At 40.0% G+C, this 14680-nt stretch overlaps 1 protein-coding gene across 2 annotated transcripts in view; it reads right to left on the bottom strand.

Annotated features, from left to right (window-relative positions):
• Window positions 1-3243: 3243 nt before the first annotated feature.
• The window catches only part of ZBBX (zinc finger B-box domain containing), a 164559-nt gene continuing 153122 nt past the window's right edge, over window positions 3244-14680 (bottom strand). Inside the window, exons 19-20 of one of the 2 annotated variants that reach the window (XM_089331010.1) lie at window positions 6044-6182; window positions 3244-4495 (exon numbers count right to left, since the gene is read on the bottom strand). In XM_089331010.1, the coding sequence (XP_089187136.1) occupies window positions 4372-4495; window positions 6044-6182 (263 nt within the window). In that variant the 3' untranslated portion in view covers window positions 3244-4371. The remainder of the gene's footprint in view (window positions 4496-6043; window positions 6183-14680) is intronic. The other variant, XM_089331011.1, reaches the window with a different exon arrangement.

The following is a 14680-nucleotide window of genomic DNA, read 5'->3' as shown; positions in this document are numbered from 1 at the left end:
ATGTACAGGGTGCTTGTAAGCACTGGTACAATTTTAGTATTTAAAACTGAATATACACATGGTGGAAGTTAAAACATATGGAAAATGTCTTGGAAAGATTTTTAATAAATTTAGAGACATAGCTGTTAGCATAAACCAGCATTATACATCATCCAATGAATTATACATCATTCAATTCATGTGTTCAATACATTGAGAGCATTCCTTACTTCTGGTATTAAGAGATTTTGTGGATTATTTATGTAAACTTGCTCCTAAATTCATTCTTTGATCCAACATTAATTTGTCTGTATATTCAATGATTGCCTCATAACTCAAAAAATGATAATAAGAAGCACGGCAAACCACTTTCCAGATCCCAAGTGTTTTCTGATTGTTTACTTCATTTGATTTTCACAACATTAGTTTGAGCCAAGTAAAGTCAGTATCTTTCTTCCCATTTTATAATGAAAAATTACATTCAAATAAATGGTGCTCCAACTATTAAATAATGTAACCTGACAACTTGAAAACAGACCCTGTGTTTCTCTCAATGCTTATATTATTGTATCCCCTTAGGGAAAGTCGGGGTTAAAGGGGCTAATATGTTGGATCCTGCATGTTCATTCATTCACTAATGTTCTCCCAGTCTGAGCTGCACATCTGCTAGCAGCTAAGCATTTAATCATGAAAAGAATGGAGCTAATCCATGTTTTGTCCAAACTTGATGTCTAGTAGAGAGACCATTCCTTTGGCCAGTGCTGTAGCTCACTTGGCTAATCCTCCGCCAGTGGCACCAGCACCCCGGGTTCTAATCCCAGTTGGGGCGCTGGGTACTAGTCCCAGTTGCTCCTCTTCCAGTCCAGCTCTCTGCTGTGGCCCAGGAAGGCAGTGGAGGATGGCCCAAGTGCTTGGGTCCCTGCACCCGCATGGGAGACTGGGAGGAAGTACCCGGCTCCTGGCTTCAGATTAGCGCAGCACCGGCTGTAGAGGCCATTAGGGGAGTGAACCAATGGAAGGAAGACCTTTCTCTCTGTTCTCTCTCTCTCACTGTCTAACTCTGTCTGGAAAAAAAAAAGAGAGAGAGAGAGACCATACTTTCAAAACACACATACATTAGTAATATATGTGTGACAAAGGAAAAAGTAGAACACCATGTGAAAGGAAAAGAGAGAAGGGAAATTAATTTGTAGAGATATTAAAGCCTTTTTGAGTACTAAAAAATGAGAAATAGCATGTTCCAAAAGCAGGAAAACATGAACATTGTTCAAGATTTTCAAAAAATAGAATTGGTGGGTAAGAAAGAACCAGGTTTTTTTCTGAATCAAGGTATTATTTAAAATATCTGAGTGCCCTACTGCAGCAATGATGCCATTTTGTAACATTCATTTGTTCAAGAAATGTTTTCTGTGCACTCCACATATAAGGCATAGCAAGTGATCTTAAGGGAATCTGATGCCACTGGCCTGTTGCGTGACACAGAGTGCACTAGACATGAAAGATTTCAGTGGTTTTTAAGAAAAATTTTAAAGCTATCAAATACAATTTCATGTCAATTTTCACCCTCAATGTTTATGTACAGAACTGTGAAATTACAGAATCTCTTGTGGCTATCACAGCAATAGATAAGTCTGGGTATAATTTACCAACTCCCAACATGCTTAATGCAAAATTATGAGGTCATTTATCCCATAGTTGCTGGAGGCACACTGTACTGACTCTAGTGTCAGTAAAATGGCAGGGCTTCTTCTGGAAAAATTTGTAATGTTCTCAATTCCACAGGCAGAAGTAGGTGTGGGCTTTCAGGAGCTATTTTAAGATTGAGAGAACACAATGAAGCTGCTTCGGGCAAAGGCTGTAATCTCATTGAGTTTTTATTTCCTCATTAGACTAATGGCAATAGAATTAAGGAACTTTTCTAAATGTGTGGTTATGGGAAGCAAATAGAGGCAGAAGGGGGTCTTCTCTGCTTTGCCACAAGCGACTCTCATGTTTGATATCAACGTCCTATTGGAGGTCAAATGACAGAATTAGTGGCATGCTCCTTTCCTCAAGTTTTGGCCGGTATTGCACTGACGACTCTGTTTAATTTTCATTTAAAAATTATTAAATGTTTAAAGGTACTTGTGGGGCCAGTGCTGTGGCATAGCAGGTAAAGCTACAGCTTGCAGTGCTGCCATCCTAAATGGGCACATGTTCAAGTCCTGGCTGCTCCATTTCTGATCCAGCTCTCTGTTATGGCCTGGGAAAGCAGTACAAGATGGCCCAAGTCCTTGGGCCCCTACTCCTACATGGGAGATAAGGAAGAAGCTCCAGGCTCATGGCTTTGGATCGGCCCAGTTCTGGCTGTTGCAGCCTTTTGAGGAGTGAACCAGCGGATAGAAGACCTCTCTCTCTCTCTCTCTCTCTCTCTCTGCCTCTGCCTCTGCTTCTCTGTAACTCTACCTCTCAAATGAATAAATAAATTAAAAAAAAGGTATTGGCATTGTTAAAATCTTCTTCTGAGCCAGTTCACAAGACTCAAGATGTAGCTGAATTTACAAAAGGAATAATAGTGGGCCAATATAACCCTAAGAAGAATAGGATATGGCCTTGCACTTTGAGAGATGTTCCCAAGTGTTGGGAATCATCCCCAAAGGAACATTTGTTTCTTCATAAGAAGGGAACGCAAAGATGGTGTCTTAAAGCAAACAAGGGTAGACAGAGTCAAGAATACTGAAAACGGAAAAAAAAAGTGTTAAAAAAGAAAATCTACTATCACAACTTTTTTTTTAAGATTCTATTTATTTGAAAGTCATGATTACATAGAGGAGAGCAAGAGGAAAAGGGAGAAGGAGAGGTAGAGTGAGAGGGAGAAAGAGGGAGAGGGAGAGAGAGAGAGAGAGAGAGAGGCCTTCCATCCTTCCATCTGCTGGTTCACTCCCCAATTGGCCTCAACGGCAGAGCTGAAGTCAGGAGCCAGGAATTTTTTCCGGGTCTCCCACCAGAGTTCAGGGGCCCAAGGACTTGGGTCATCTTCTACTGCTTTCCCAGGCCATAGCAGAGAGCTGGATTGCAAGTGGAGCAGCCTGGACTTGAACTGGCACCCATATGGGATGCTGGCACTGCAGGCAAAGGCTTTATCTACTATGCCACAGCACAGGTTCTCCCCAAAATCTTTTCTTATGTTAACCAATAAACAGCTAATCCCCATTTTTAACTGCATTTGTTAAAACTCAGAAAATCATCAGTCTCATGAAAAGATGCCCAAATAGTTTTTGACACAAATGATGAAGATTCAAGGGGGACTCATCTTTCTACGTAATTGTGACAGAAGAAGTATTAACAGCAAGATAAAAATGAATGATTCACACTCTTTTAAAAGACATTTATTTCTTTTGCAACATTTTATTCTGATAATGACTGTTTTTTTTTTATTTCTTATTGTCCACTTATGTTAATCACTTTCAATAAAGGCCCATTTGATATTAAATTACAGAGAAACAATATTGATCTCTTCATCATCATGGTCTATCCCATCAGCAAATGAAGTGTGGGAATTCCAGTACAATTTATTGATGACCTTGAAAAAGTACCGAAGACCAATCTACACTTAACAATCATCAATCTTTTAAAACTGGTCACTATCCAGAATCAAAAAGAACAAGAGTGTTTGAACCCCAAGGCACAGTCATGCTGTGGTGAAACAGCCAGCCCTCCAGGATATTTTTCTGAGCAGTCAATAAATCCTGTAAGGGAAAATTGTGGTAAAATGACACAAAGTGACCACAAAACTAACTCCCTTCTGTCTTCTCCTGCTTTCTTTCTGAAGCCCTTGAATATTATGATTATATAAACCCTTGAACATCCATCTGAGGATCCACTACTAGACAACACCAGCAAAGTATTTTCCTGTGTATTATTATTATTATTATTATTTTCCTGAGTATACATAAGATTAACCATTGCATTGACATTCCCAAAAAAGGTGATTGGGATCTTTCCTGCATTTTACAAAACAGTATGACAAGTATTAAGTACACTTTATTTTGGGTCCTCATTTTTTCTTCTTGCATCAACTTTCAAAGCTACCAGAACTTCTATAAATGTCAAAACCTATAACAGAACAAAATAATATTGCTACTACAGATCTCATTATCTTAACTATTATTTCTTAAAATTCAGCAAATTTTACTAAAATGACATACACTATAGATTATTATTTGTCATTCATTATATAATTTGGAAGAAAAGCCCTTAAACTTGTAATTTCACTAAATTTTATTAGTTTGCGAGCCTTGAGACATTAATAATCAAAATCTCCAGCACCTGGACAGGTAATCGGTTATTTGCTTTTTTCAGCTGTTGGCTTCACTTTGGGTATAAAACAGAAAAGTAATCATCAAATGACCATTAAGTACTCTCCAACCATGGTAGTGTGATGACTTGTTGCTTGTCAAGCAGATCTTCTTCCTCATCTGTACTGCTCTCAGAAAGTGACAGCAAAGACTGGATTTCAGTATCTTTTCCAGAAGAGCTAGAAATACATTAAAGGATCAATAAACAGTATACAGAACCAGGTTTCAACTTTTCGTTTATCTTCTAATCAATACAACATCCATTGACATCGGGGGAGGCAGGCAGACGTGAGGGAGCTGTGTCAGACTGGGACGATAATTTTCAATGTGCCCAATATACCCACCCTCCTGTTATTAAGAAATTTTTATCATTCTTCTTCTCCCAAAAAATAAAGCCACAGTGGAACCAAGGAGGGAAGATTTGATGGGCTCCTGTTGTATCTTTCATAGATGATTCAGAAAGCACTTCAGAATCTTACAGAGCCTCGGGGTCATCATTAACAACATTCATCAGGACATTGGCTGTTTAATAGAATCCCCATGAATAGACTGTCAGATAAATCACCTCTTCTGTGTACAGTAAATTAGGACTATGTGGGTCCCCAGTCAAGATATGCCAATGCCAAAATTAATGGCAGCAATTGTTTGTTATTTTATTTTGTTGCATTTTATTATGGGGTGGGATTGGTAGAAGCTCTGGCTCTGAGGTATTGGGACATATTAGGAACATAGGTAGTGTGGGGGAACTGTAGAAGATCCTACAAAAGTCAAACTTGGGGGTCCTGCTTTATCTAGAGTTTCAGCCTATATATGCCATTGAATAATGTAAAATACTTCTTCCTATGGTGGATATCACTGTTCTCTGTACTATTTTTAAGATCAATAAAGGCTAAATCAGCCCATCAACTTTGAACTGTGGACCAGCGCAGATCTGTGATAAAATTCTCTCTGGTCCAAGAAAAGAAGAGAATGTAAGAGTAAGGTAGCAACTTTTTGTGACTGAGTGAAATGATTTCCTCCTTCCGAAACATAGTGACAAACCTGATTTTAATTTTACTGCAATATTATATTTCAACCAAAGGAATTCACAATACAAGGGTCTATTATTTAATATTTACGTTAGATTTTCTAGAAAAAAAAACCCTCCTGTCTTCACAGAATTCTAGTATGTCAATAATAAACTGACATGCCTGCTTTTCTGAAGCATATATTAGGAAGACCTACATTCTTAATAAACTTATCACCATGGCCACTAGTACTAATAGGGGGAAAGAATGAAATGGTACAAGTTAAAATATCATTAATAATCCCTAGAATTTCAATTAAAAGTTTCTCACCATTACATCCTAAAAATGTATACACATTGGATAAAATTTTATTAATGCAAAATACTGAAATTTATTAGGTTTATTAATTCATGTAAGGGAACTGTTTTTCAGAATAAGAGAAAATACTGAAGGATTATTAAATTCCAAGAGCTTTTTCATTTTTATGATACATATTGTGCAGCAGACAACTCTTTCTTCATACTGAAATAACAACTTGGTAAGTCTTTTACTATAGCCTAATAATAGGTCAGCAAAGGACCCAAACTGGTCACAAAGAATGGCGACATAAAGTACACACGGGAGGACAATTTTCCTTTGTATAGTAAAGAAAACTAGTTGGGCATTGTCAAAGCTTTACTATGCACTATATTTACATATAAAGCTACAGGCTTAACTTACCTCCATTCCTCAACTCCACAGGGACCCCTCATTTGGGCGGTTGTAACGCAGCCTGTGGAAGTCTGACTTAGATCCAGCAAAAGGCTGTTGAAGGCTGGTAACTCTTCTGAGGTTGGGCTGTAAAGTTTCTCTGAAGGATCTGAAATATTTTATTTCATGCACTGTCAACACATAAATTTGTGAAACAAATGCACGGTGTACAGTGCACGAACAAACTACATTCCTCAATTTTCTGCTGTGTGCCGGGTGGCAGAGCGTGGGGGGACTTAGATCTGAGATTCCAGATGGGGGCATGGACAGCAAGTCACCATAGTCACACTGATTTTGAAATATGCATTACATTTCTGAAATGTGTCAAATGTCCTGAGAATTCACAAAATCTCAAAGGAAATCAATCAAGTGATCCTCTCTTATGCTGGAATATTGTGCAGCTCCTATACTTGCCTGCATGTCAGAACCTCTCATGTCATCTCTCTCTCTCTTTTTCCTCTAAGAAGTAAAAGCTTTATCCCCACACAGTCTAACAGAAAGGTAAGCTTTGGCAAAGCTGCTCTTTCTTTTTTGGTTCTGTTACTCTGTTTGAAGTTAATAGTCATTTGCTTTTGCAAGAGCAGAATCCTTAAATGTGCCCCCTTTTCACAAAGCCAGTGAATGCTTTGGCCTAGGTATGGACAAACAGCCCAGATTAAAGATAGTATTTAGGAAGACATATTTTATATATAAACTATTCATGTATGGAAATAAATATTACTGAGGAGGACTTGTAGCCTAGCCATTAATATGCCCATATCCTACATACAGTAACCCAGGTTCAATCTATGGCTCTGAGTACTGACTCAAGCTTCCTGTTAATGAGGATCTTAGGAGTCAGTGGTGACGGCTCAAGTAAATGAGTTCCTGACACCCATGTGGGAGACCTAGATTGAGTTCCTGGCTTCTCACTTCTGTCAGCTGACCCTGTGGTCTGTAACAGGTACTTGAGGAGGGACCCAGCAGATAGAAGATATATCTATTGGTTCTCTCTCTCTCTCTCTCTCTCTCTCTCTCTCTCTCATGCTCTCCACCCTAACTCCCCCATTCAAATTTTTAAAAATATTAAATTCATATTACTGCAATAGAAAGGCTACAATATCTTTCTCTTGCAATTGATGAAATTTAAGGGCCATCAAATTTATCTATAAGGTCACACTATTGCAACTTTTGAAACCGTTAAAATGACTACATGGTGGCCGGTGCCGCGGCTCAATAGGCTAATCCTCCGCCTTGCGGCGCCAGCACACGGGGTTCTAGTTCCAGGCGGGGCGCCGGATTCTGTCCTGGTTGCCCCTCTTCCAGGCCAGGGAGTGCTGTGGCCAGGGAGTGCAGTGGAGGATGGCCCAAGTGCTTGGGCCTTGCACCCCATGCATGGGAGACCAGGATAAGTACCTGGCTCCTGCCATCGGATCAGCGTGGTGCGCCGGCCGCAGCACGCCGGCTGCACCGGCCATTGGAGGGTGAATCAACGGCAAAAGGAAGACCTTTCTCTCTGTCTCTCTCTCTCACTGTCCACTCTGCCTGTCAAAAAAACAAAATAAATAAATAAATAAATAAATATGACTAGATGGTATTCTTTCTCTCCTGCTCATGAAACTGCCAAGTATACATCCTCCTGGTCAGAAGGCCCAAACACGGAGATACATGCATTTTAATGCAACCAAACAGATTTTCCTCCCTTTTGTTCTGTTCTTTTTTTTTCTTTTTTTATTATTAATCAACTTGAGCAGTGATTCCCACCTAGAGAGGAATTTATAGCCTCTATTAGACATTTGAGTTCTAGCTAACTGAATGAATATAGAAAAAATTCAGAGAAGACAAATAGAATGAACCCAGTGTTGTAAAATTATTCATCCTATATTATATTTTAGATTACCTTGAGAAATTACTAGGAGTAAAAGGAACATCACTTGATTTCAGGTGAGGGAAAAATCAAGGCAGTAAAAAAATAAGGCTGCTTGGGGCACAGCGGGTTAAAACCCTGGCCTGAGGCTCCAGCGTCCCATATAGGTGCCAGTTCAAGTCCGGGCTACTCCACTTGCAATCCAGCTCTCTGCTATGGCCCGGGATAGCAGTAGAAGACGGCTCTAGTCCTTGGGCCTCTACACCCACGTGGGAGACCCGGAAGGATCTCCTGCAGCCATCTGGGGAGTGAACCAGCAGATGGAAGACCTCTCTCTCTGTCTCTAACTCTCTCTGTAACTCTGACTTTCAAATAAATAAAATAAATCTTTTTTTTTTAAAAAAGGCTGCTTACAAAACCATATTGTAGGTTAGTGTTAAACCAAAAGGTGCACTGTACAGATGAGTCCTCTGATTTCTGATGCAAGGCCAGTTAAGAAAGGATTGAGATTTATATTAGAAAATTCTCCAGCTCTATTACTGGGAAGTTGGCTGATTGTTGAGGAATAGATTGAAGTTAAATTTTTTCTACTCCTGGAATAAATGTAGATTCTCTCAACACTGAGGAGTTTTTCAAACATAATAACCAAATAGATAAGGAGCGAGAGACAGATTGAATTCAGAGTTCTCAAACTCACTTGTAAAACTGAAGCCATTTAAAATGCATACATAAAAGTATATCTCAGAGAAAATAAACATCTACTTGAATTATTTTTTTCACAAAAAAGGAGAAAGGAAAGTCAAAGAATCAAATAAAAACTTCCAAGAATGAAAATAAATCAGATAAACTATTTCCCATTAAGGAACAACCAAAATACAATTTAAATACAAAACAAAACAAAACTATCAAAAAAAAATGTCTGGCAAAGTGACAAATCTACGCAGCCCAGTATTTAGAAGAATGTGTCAACCAGGACATCCATGCACCCTGCACCCGGTGAGTCCCATTCCCAGACCCTCCGCATGCTTATTCCCTGTTCCCCTCACAGAGAATTCTGCATTCCCCGTTCCCCTGGGTTATTCTGGCTGGGCCTTTTTATCCCTCCTTTTCCTCTTCTCTCCGTGTTCTCATCCTTTTACCTACCGTCCGCCCATAGCTCTACTTCTTCAGTAGTCACAGTATTGATCTGAAGTGAGGATTTCAAATTATTGATATTATTATTTGGTGACAAAACTAACAATGGTGGGTGAGTATTTTCTGGGTTTGTGCCTTGCCTCTGCTATAGACCAAAGAGAGACCACAGGTAGTGACCACATTGCCCTAAATCTTGTACTGAATCTGAAAAGGGAAAAATGAGAATAGTACCCCTATGATCACCTTCAAAGAGTAGTTCTTAAGATCAAATAAACTGGGGCCAGTGCTGTGGCATAGCGGGTAATGCTGCCGCCTGCAGTGCCAGCATCTCGTATGGGCACCGGTTTAAATCCCAGCTGCTCCACTTCCAATCCAGCTCTCTGTTATGGCCCGGGAAAGCAGTGGCAAATGACCCAAGTCCTTGGGCCCCTGCACCCACATGGGAGACCCGGAAGAAGCTCCTGGCTCCTGGCTTCAGATAGGAACAGCTCTGGCCATTGTGAACATCTGGGGAGTGAACCAGTGGATGGAAGACCTCTCTTTCTCTCTCTGCCTTTCATTTGGTGAACAGACAATAATGTAGTCAATGTAGGCATATTTGAATGGTGAATACAGATGCATTCTGCCTTTAATTGGCAACAAACAGCTGTCTAATCAAGACGTGAGACTCTTTCAAAATTGCCTTTTGGGGTAGGTATTTGACCAACTGGTCATGATGCCAGCATTGGGGAAAGCATTTGGGCTTGTAGTTAAAACACTGATTGGGATACCCAAACTCCATATCAAAAGTGCCTGGGTTCTGATGGAACAAAGACATAAGCCTCAGCCATTTTAGTTCCTTGCCTGAAAGTAAATCAAATTCCTCAATGGACTCCTTTACTCCTACATTCCTTCAAGAGACCAGTTCACTCCCACACCAGTACTGTTCCCCGCCCCACCCCCTGCATTCTTTTCCCGGTTTGAAAGCCCAAGAAAAACCAGTGAGAAGAAACACCTCCACCCACTTCCCCGCCTCCTCCAGCCCCTTACCCCACCCTAAGGTATGTAATACCCAGCCCTCTGGAGGAACTGGACCCTCCGCCACTCCAAAGTTGGCTATCTCTGCAAATTCCTTTTCCCTTGAATAAATTTGTTTTGGCAGTGAGTTTGTATCCTGTCTTCTTTCTGTTCTGCTCCCCCTTTCCTTACAGATTCAAGTTTCATCTGTAGTCCTATTAGTTTCTTAGTATGTTGATTTTCATTTGGATATTTGTTTTCTGCATCATTTGTTTTCTGCATCCACACTAAAGCAACAAGATTGCCATTCTAGCCCATTGTTTCTGGCTCTCTTTCCAAGGATTAACTACTACCCTTAGGTTAGTTTGCTACCTGTAAGTCCTGATTATGTTAACACTCTTACAGTTTAATTTATTAGTACAATCAGTTACTTATGAAGCCACTGCCTTACTGCTTAATTTCATAGACACCATGACTACATCTGTGAATATGGGGTAGTTTTCTTTTTTATTTCTTGTTCAATAAAAAATACTTTTCTCTCCTAATTACTTGACTTATTTAGCTACTTGTGAGTGAGTATAAAGTTAATATTTCTATGGGAATTCATGGACCACAAAAACTTTAAACCATAAGTCACAATGAGTTTGAAGCAACTATTAATTAAGTCACGACTGATTCTTTTTTATAGTGTATATTTTCTAAATTTCTTCAGGTTATAACACATCTTTCACATAATTTCTCTGATACAGAAAGAAACTTAAAAGTAACTTGTTAAACATCAATAAGATAGGAAGTTGTGACATCAAGTTTCAAAACCAGACCCATTGCTCCTAGAGTCTGGTTCTCAAGCAACCTACTTTGATTTTCCCTGTCTCCTCATTCATCAGGAAGCTGTATCTGCAAGCTACATGCACACTCATGTGCATGCCCATGCATACACACACACACACACACACACACACACACACTTCCGTTTGCCCAGCCCAGCTACTTCTCTTAACAGCCACAACAACAACCCTAATCAAAAGAGAAAGTTTCCTTAATGAACTCATTTTCTATCTTTTAATTTTCTGAGCTCCTTGGCTAGGTGTTTTACAAAGGACTTAGGAGGAAGAGTATGTATCCTAGAATTAACAGAAAGCAAAACAGAAGGGTTGCTCCTCACAAAAATGCAACTTTCACAGAGATTTGAACAAATTTACATTTGTATATGAGTCAAATTGCGTGACTGTGTGAGAAGAAACTTAAAGCGTTTTTACAGACTGCACCAGAAGCAGTGAAAAGCAAGTGGAATTTTCCTGCCCGCTGATGCTCCACAGAGAATAAAGGCCTTGCTGCAGAATCAGTGAATTTTTAGAGTGGGGCTTTATTTCATTGCAGCATCTGCCACTTCACTGACTGGGGCGGGGTCGGCGGGGAGTTAACCCTTTTGCAATGTTCTTCCTTCTTCAAAGCTCCAGGTGAGTCTCTTCAAAATCCACGTGCTCATCCAATCTTCCCAAGAGAAAGCAAATGTTTTGGGATAAAAGGTCTGAAAATGAAACACTTCTGCTGCTAGACCATCACAAAATCGTAATGGTTCATACACAGGGTACCCAGCTGAAGTAGGCAGGCATACTGGCTAAAATTGATTAGTTTTGTGAGCTGGAAGACCATGCCTTTGCCATGCCCCTGTGTGACCTCATATGCCCCTACCTGGCCACACCTGGGTGCCCACCAGCCAATCAGGTTGATTAACCACTCCCCTTTGGAAGTGGGTTAAAAGCCTCTTGCCAGGAGGGGGCTGGCTGTAGCCTGCACCTCCAAAGCATGTGGCCTTCAGGCCACCCACTCTAGGCTTCCTGGCCTAGATGCTCCTCCACGTGGCTGGTTCCTGGTACTCGGTATGAACCCATATTTACTTCTCTCTCAAATGAAGCTCTCACTCTCCTATGCATCTTTCGCACTAAATAAAAGCCTAAAATGTACCATGCTGCCTTGTTTATCTGTGCTGGTATTTAGAATTCTTCTCTAAATATTAGGCAAGAACCCTCTCAGGCTTATTAATATTGGGGATTTATTAATAAGCATATGGTGATATTATCATATAAGTACCGTGCGCTAACCGATTGGGTAACTGGAGCTCCAGCATATGGTGATATTGTATGGCACCCCAAATTCCTATAGCATATGTAGCACCAGATGGCACTTCCGGGGAACTTTAAAGGGTCACATTTTTTGTATAGATTTTAGGGGTCATCTGATATCATAAGGTAACCACAAGTGCTTGCTTTCATATGCAAAACTTCTAAGTTCTAATGACAATACTGGGGTTGATGTAATGAGAAAATGGGAAAACATGATGTCTGCAGGAACAAAAATGAGAATGGAGATGCACAGAAGTGGGATAGTTCAATAATTCCTGTTTGTAGATTATTGTATATCATTTGTAAATAATGGAATTTATCAATTTATCAAAACAACAAAGTCTGTGATTTTTGATTAAACACTGAATTCAAACAGGGAAATAAAGAATAGAACCAAATCCTGAACTTTCAGATCCAGTTCAGAATTATATGTCTCCTTTCAGAAATGGCATAAAGTGTGAGAATTACCTCTGAGAAGGTTACATAAAGAAACAATGGGAAAGATTTATTATAGACGTTCCTCTTCAATCCTTTTCTAAAGTAGATAGAAAAATCAGAAAAAAAAAAAAAACACTAGAAAGGGAACCAAATGGAAGGTGTAGACACTCATGTAATAAAGCTCAACAAAGTTCAACCAATGATATAAACAGGAGTCAATGAAGAGTGGCTTGGGTCTTGATGCTCTTCCTGTCTACCTCACCTATCTGCCCAGTGCACTGACCTGCCCAGTGCACTGACACCAAACTAGGAACAGGAAAGTGAGGGTCACCAATGCCACATTGACTTGGAGACAAGCAGGTGAAGGGAAGTCAGAAGCAAAATTTGAAATCTTTCCAAAGCCCTTAAACACCCACCTCAAGGTTCTAGCAGGGGCAATAAAATTGCAGAGCTCTTTGTGTCCCCACAGAGAAAGAACATATTTGAACCCAGTTCAAATGAAGTTTGCCATTTCATAAAATCCAGGCAAAGACAAGCGAGCCAGATCCTCCAACAAAGGAGACAAATAGAACTCCCTAATCTTATCCTCCGCCCTGTGCCTTTTAGCCAACAGGAAACAGGAAACAATACCCAAATCCCAAGAAGTAGCTCCAAAAAAAGACTGGAAGATCTTCACACAGGTGCAGAAGATACAGGGAGGGTAGAGTGTCATCATATCAGAAAAGCATATGACAACCCAGGCATGTGACATATAAAGTGACTGTGTAAATCAGCTCGAATCTGAGAATCTATAACAAGATGAGGATGATGAAAATATGTTGGGAAACACAGATCAGACCATAAGAAAATTCTCCACAAGTCCCCTACATAAAAAAGAAGGAATGAAAACTAGCGATGATTAAAAAAAATTTCAACCAATGGTACTACAATAGGTGACAACTAACTGAGCACCAAAAAGGAAACCTGTTAAAGTGAAATGAACACTATGAGAAATGGTGACTTGATCAGTCCTCACCCTGACTGTTGATGAGCAACTTGATATGTTATCCCTCTTAGTATTTTTTTTGTTTGTTCTACTTAATACTTTTGGTTGAATACTGTAATCAATACACAATTCTTCTTAAGTGCTGAAACTTAACTGAAAAGTGATCACTGTTAAATATAAGAGTGGGAATAAGAGAGGGAAGAGATCTGCAATTCAAGACATGCTGAAGCTGACTTACCTCAAACGGTAGAGTTAGAAACATACCAGGGGATTCCAATTCAATCCCATCAAGGTGGCATGTACCAATGCCATCTCACTAGTCCCAGTGATCAATTTGTGTTCACAATTGATCATAATGATAGGACTAAGAACCAAAGGGATCACATAAACAGAAATAGTGTCTGCAAATACTAGCTGATAGAATCAAAAAGGGAGAGGATGATCCACCATGGGAAGTGAGATCCACAGCAGACCCATAGAATGACAGATGTCCTAAACAGCGCTCTGGCCTCAGAATCAACCCTTAAGGCATGTGGATCTGGCTGAAAAGCCCATGAGAGTATTTCAGGCATGGAAAGCCAAGACACTCTGGGAGAAAAAAAAAAAAAAAAACTAAAGATCTCCGTGAGTGAGATCCCAGTGGAGAGAACGGGCCATCAAAGTAGGAGGTACCTTTCTCTGAAGGGAGGAGAGAACTTCCACTTTGACCATGGCCTTGTCTAAAAATTATCAGAGTCAGTGAACTCAGGGGGCTTCCATAGCCTTGGCACCTCAAGACAAGAGCCTAGGGTGATTATTGAGGCCATAAACAAGAGTGTCAATTTGTTAAGTCAACAACAGGAGTCACTGTGCACTTACTCCTCATGAAGGATCTTTGTCCTTAGTGTGCTGTACATTGAGATTTAATGCTATAACTAGTACTCAAACAGTATTTTTCACTTTATGTTTCTGTGTGGGAGCAAACTGTTGAAATCTTTACTTAATGTATGCTAAACTGATCTTCTGTATATAAAGAGAATCGAAAATGAATCTTGATGTGAATGGAAGGGGAGAGGGAGTGGGAAAGGGGAGGGTTGCGGGTG

This window comes from Oryctolagus cuniculus, chromosome 4 (genome assembly GCF_051225735.1).
Source record: "Oryctolagus cuniculus isolate XC-2025 breed Fujian yellow rabbit chromosome 4, ASM5122573v1, whole genome shotgun sequence".
NCBI classification, from domain to species: Eukaryota; Metazoa; Chordata; class Mammalia; order Lagomorpha; family Leporidae; genus Oryctolagus; species Oryctolagus cuniculus.
This window is presented reverse-complemented; position numbering and strand designations above follow the sequence as displayed.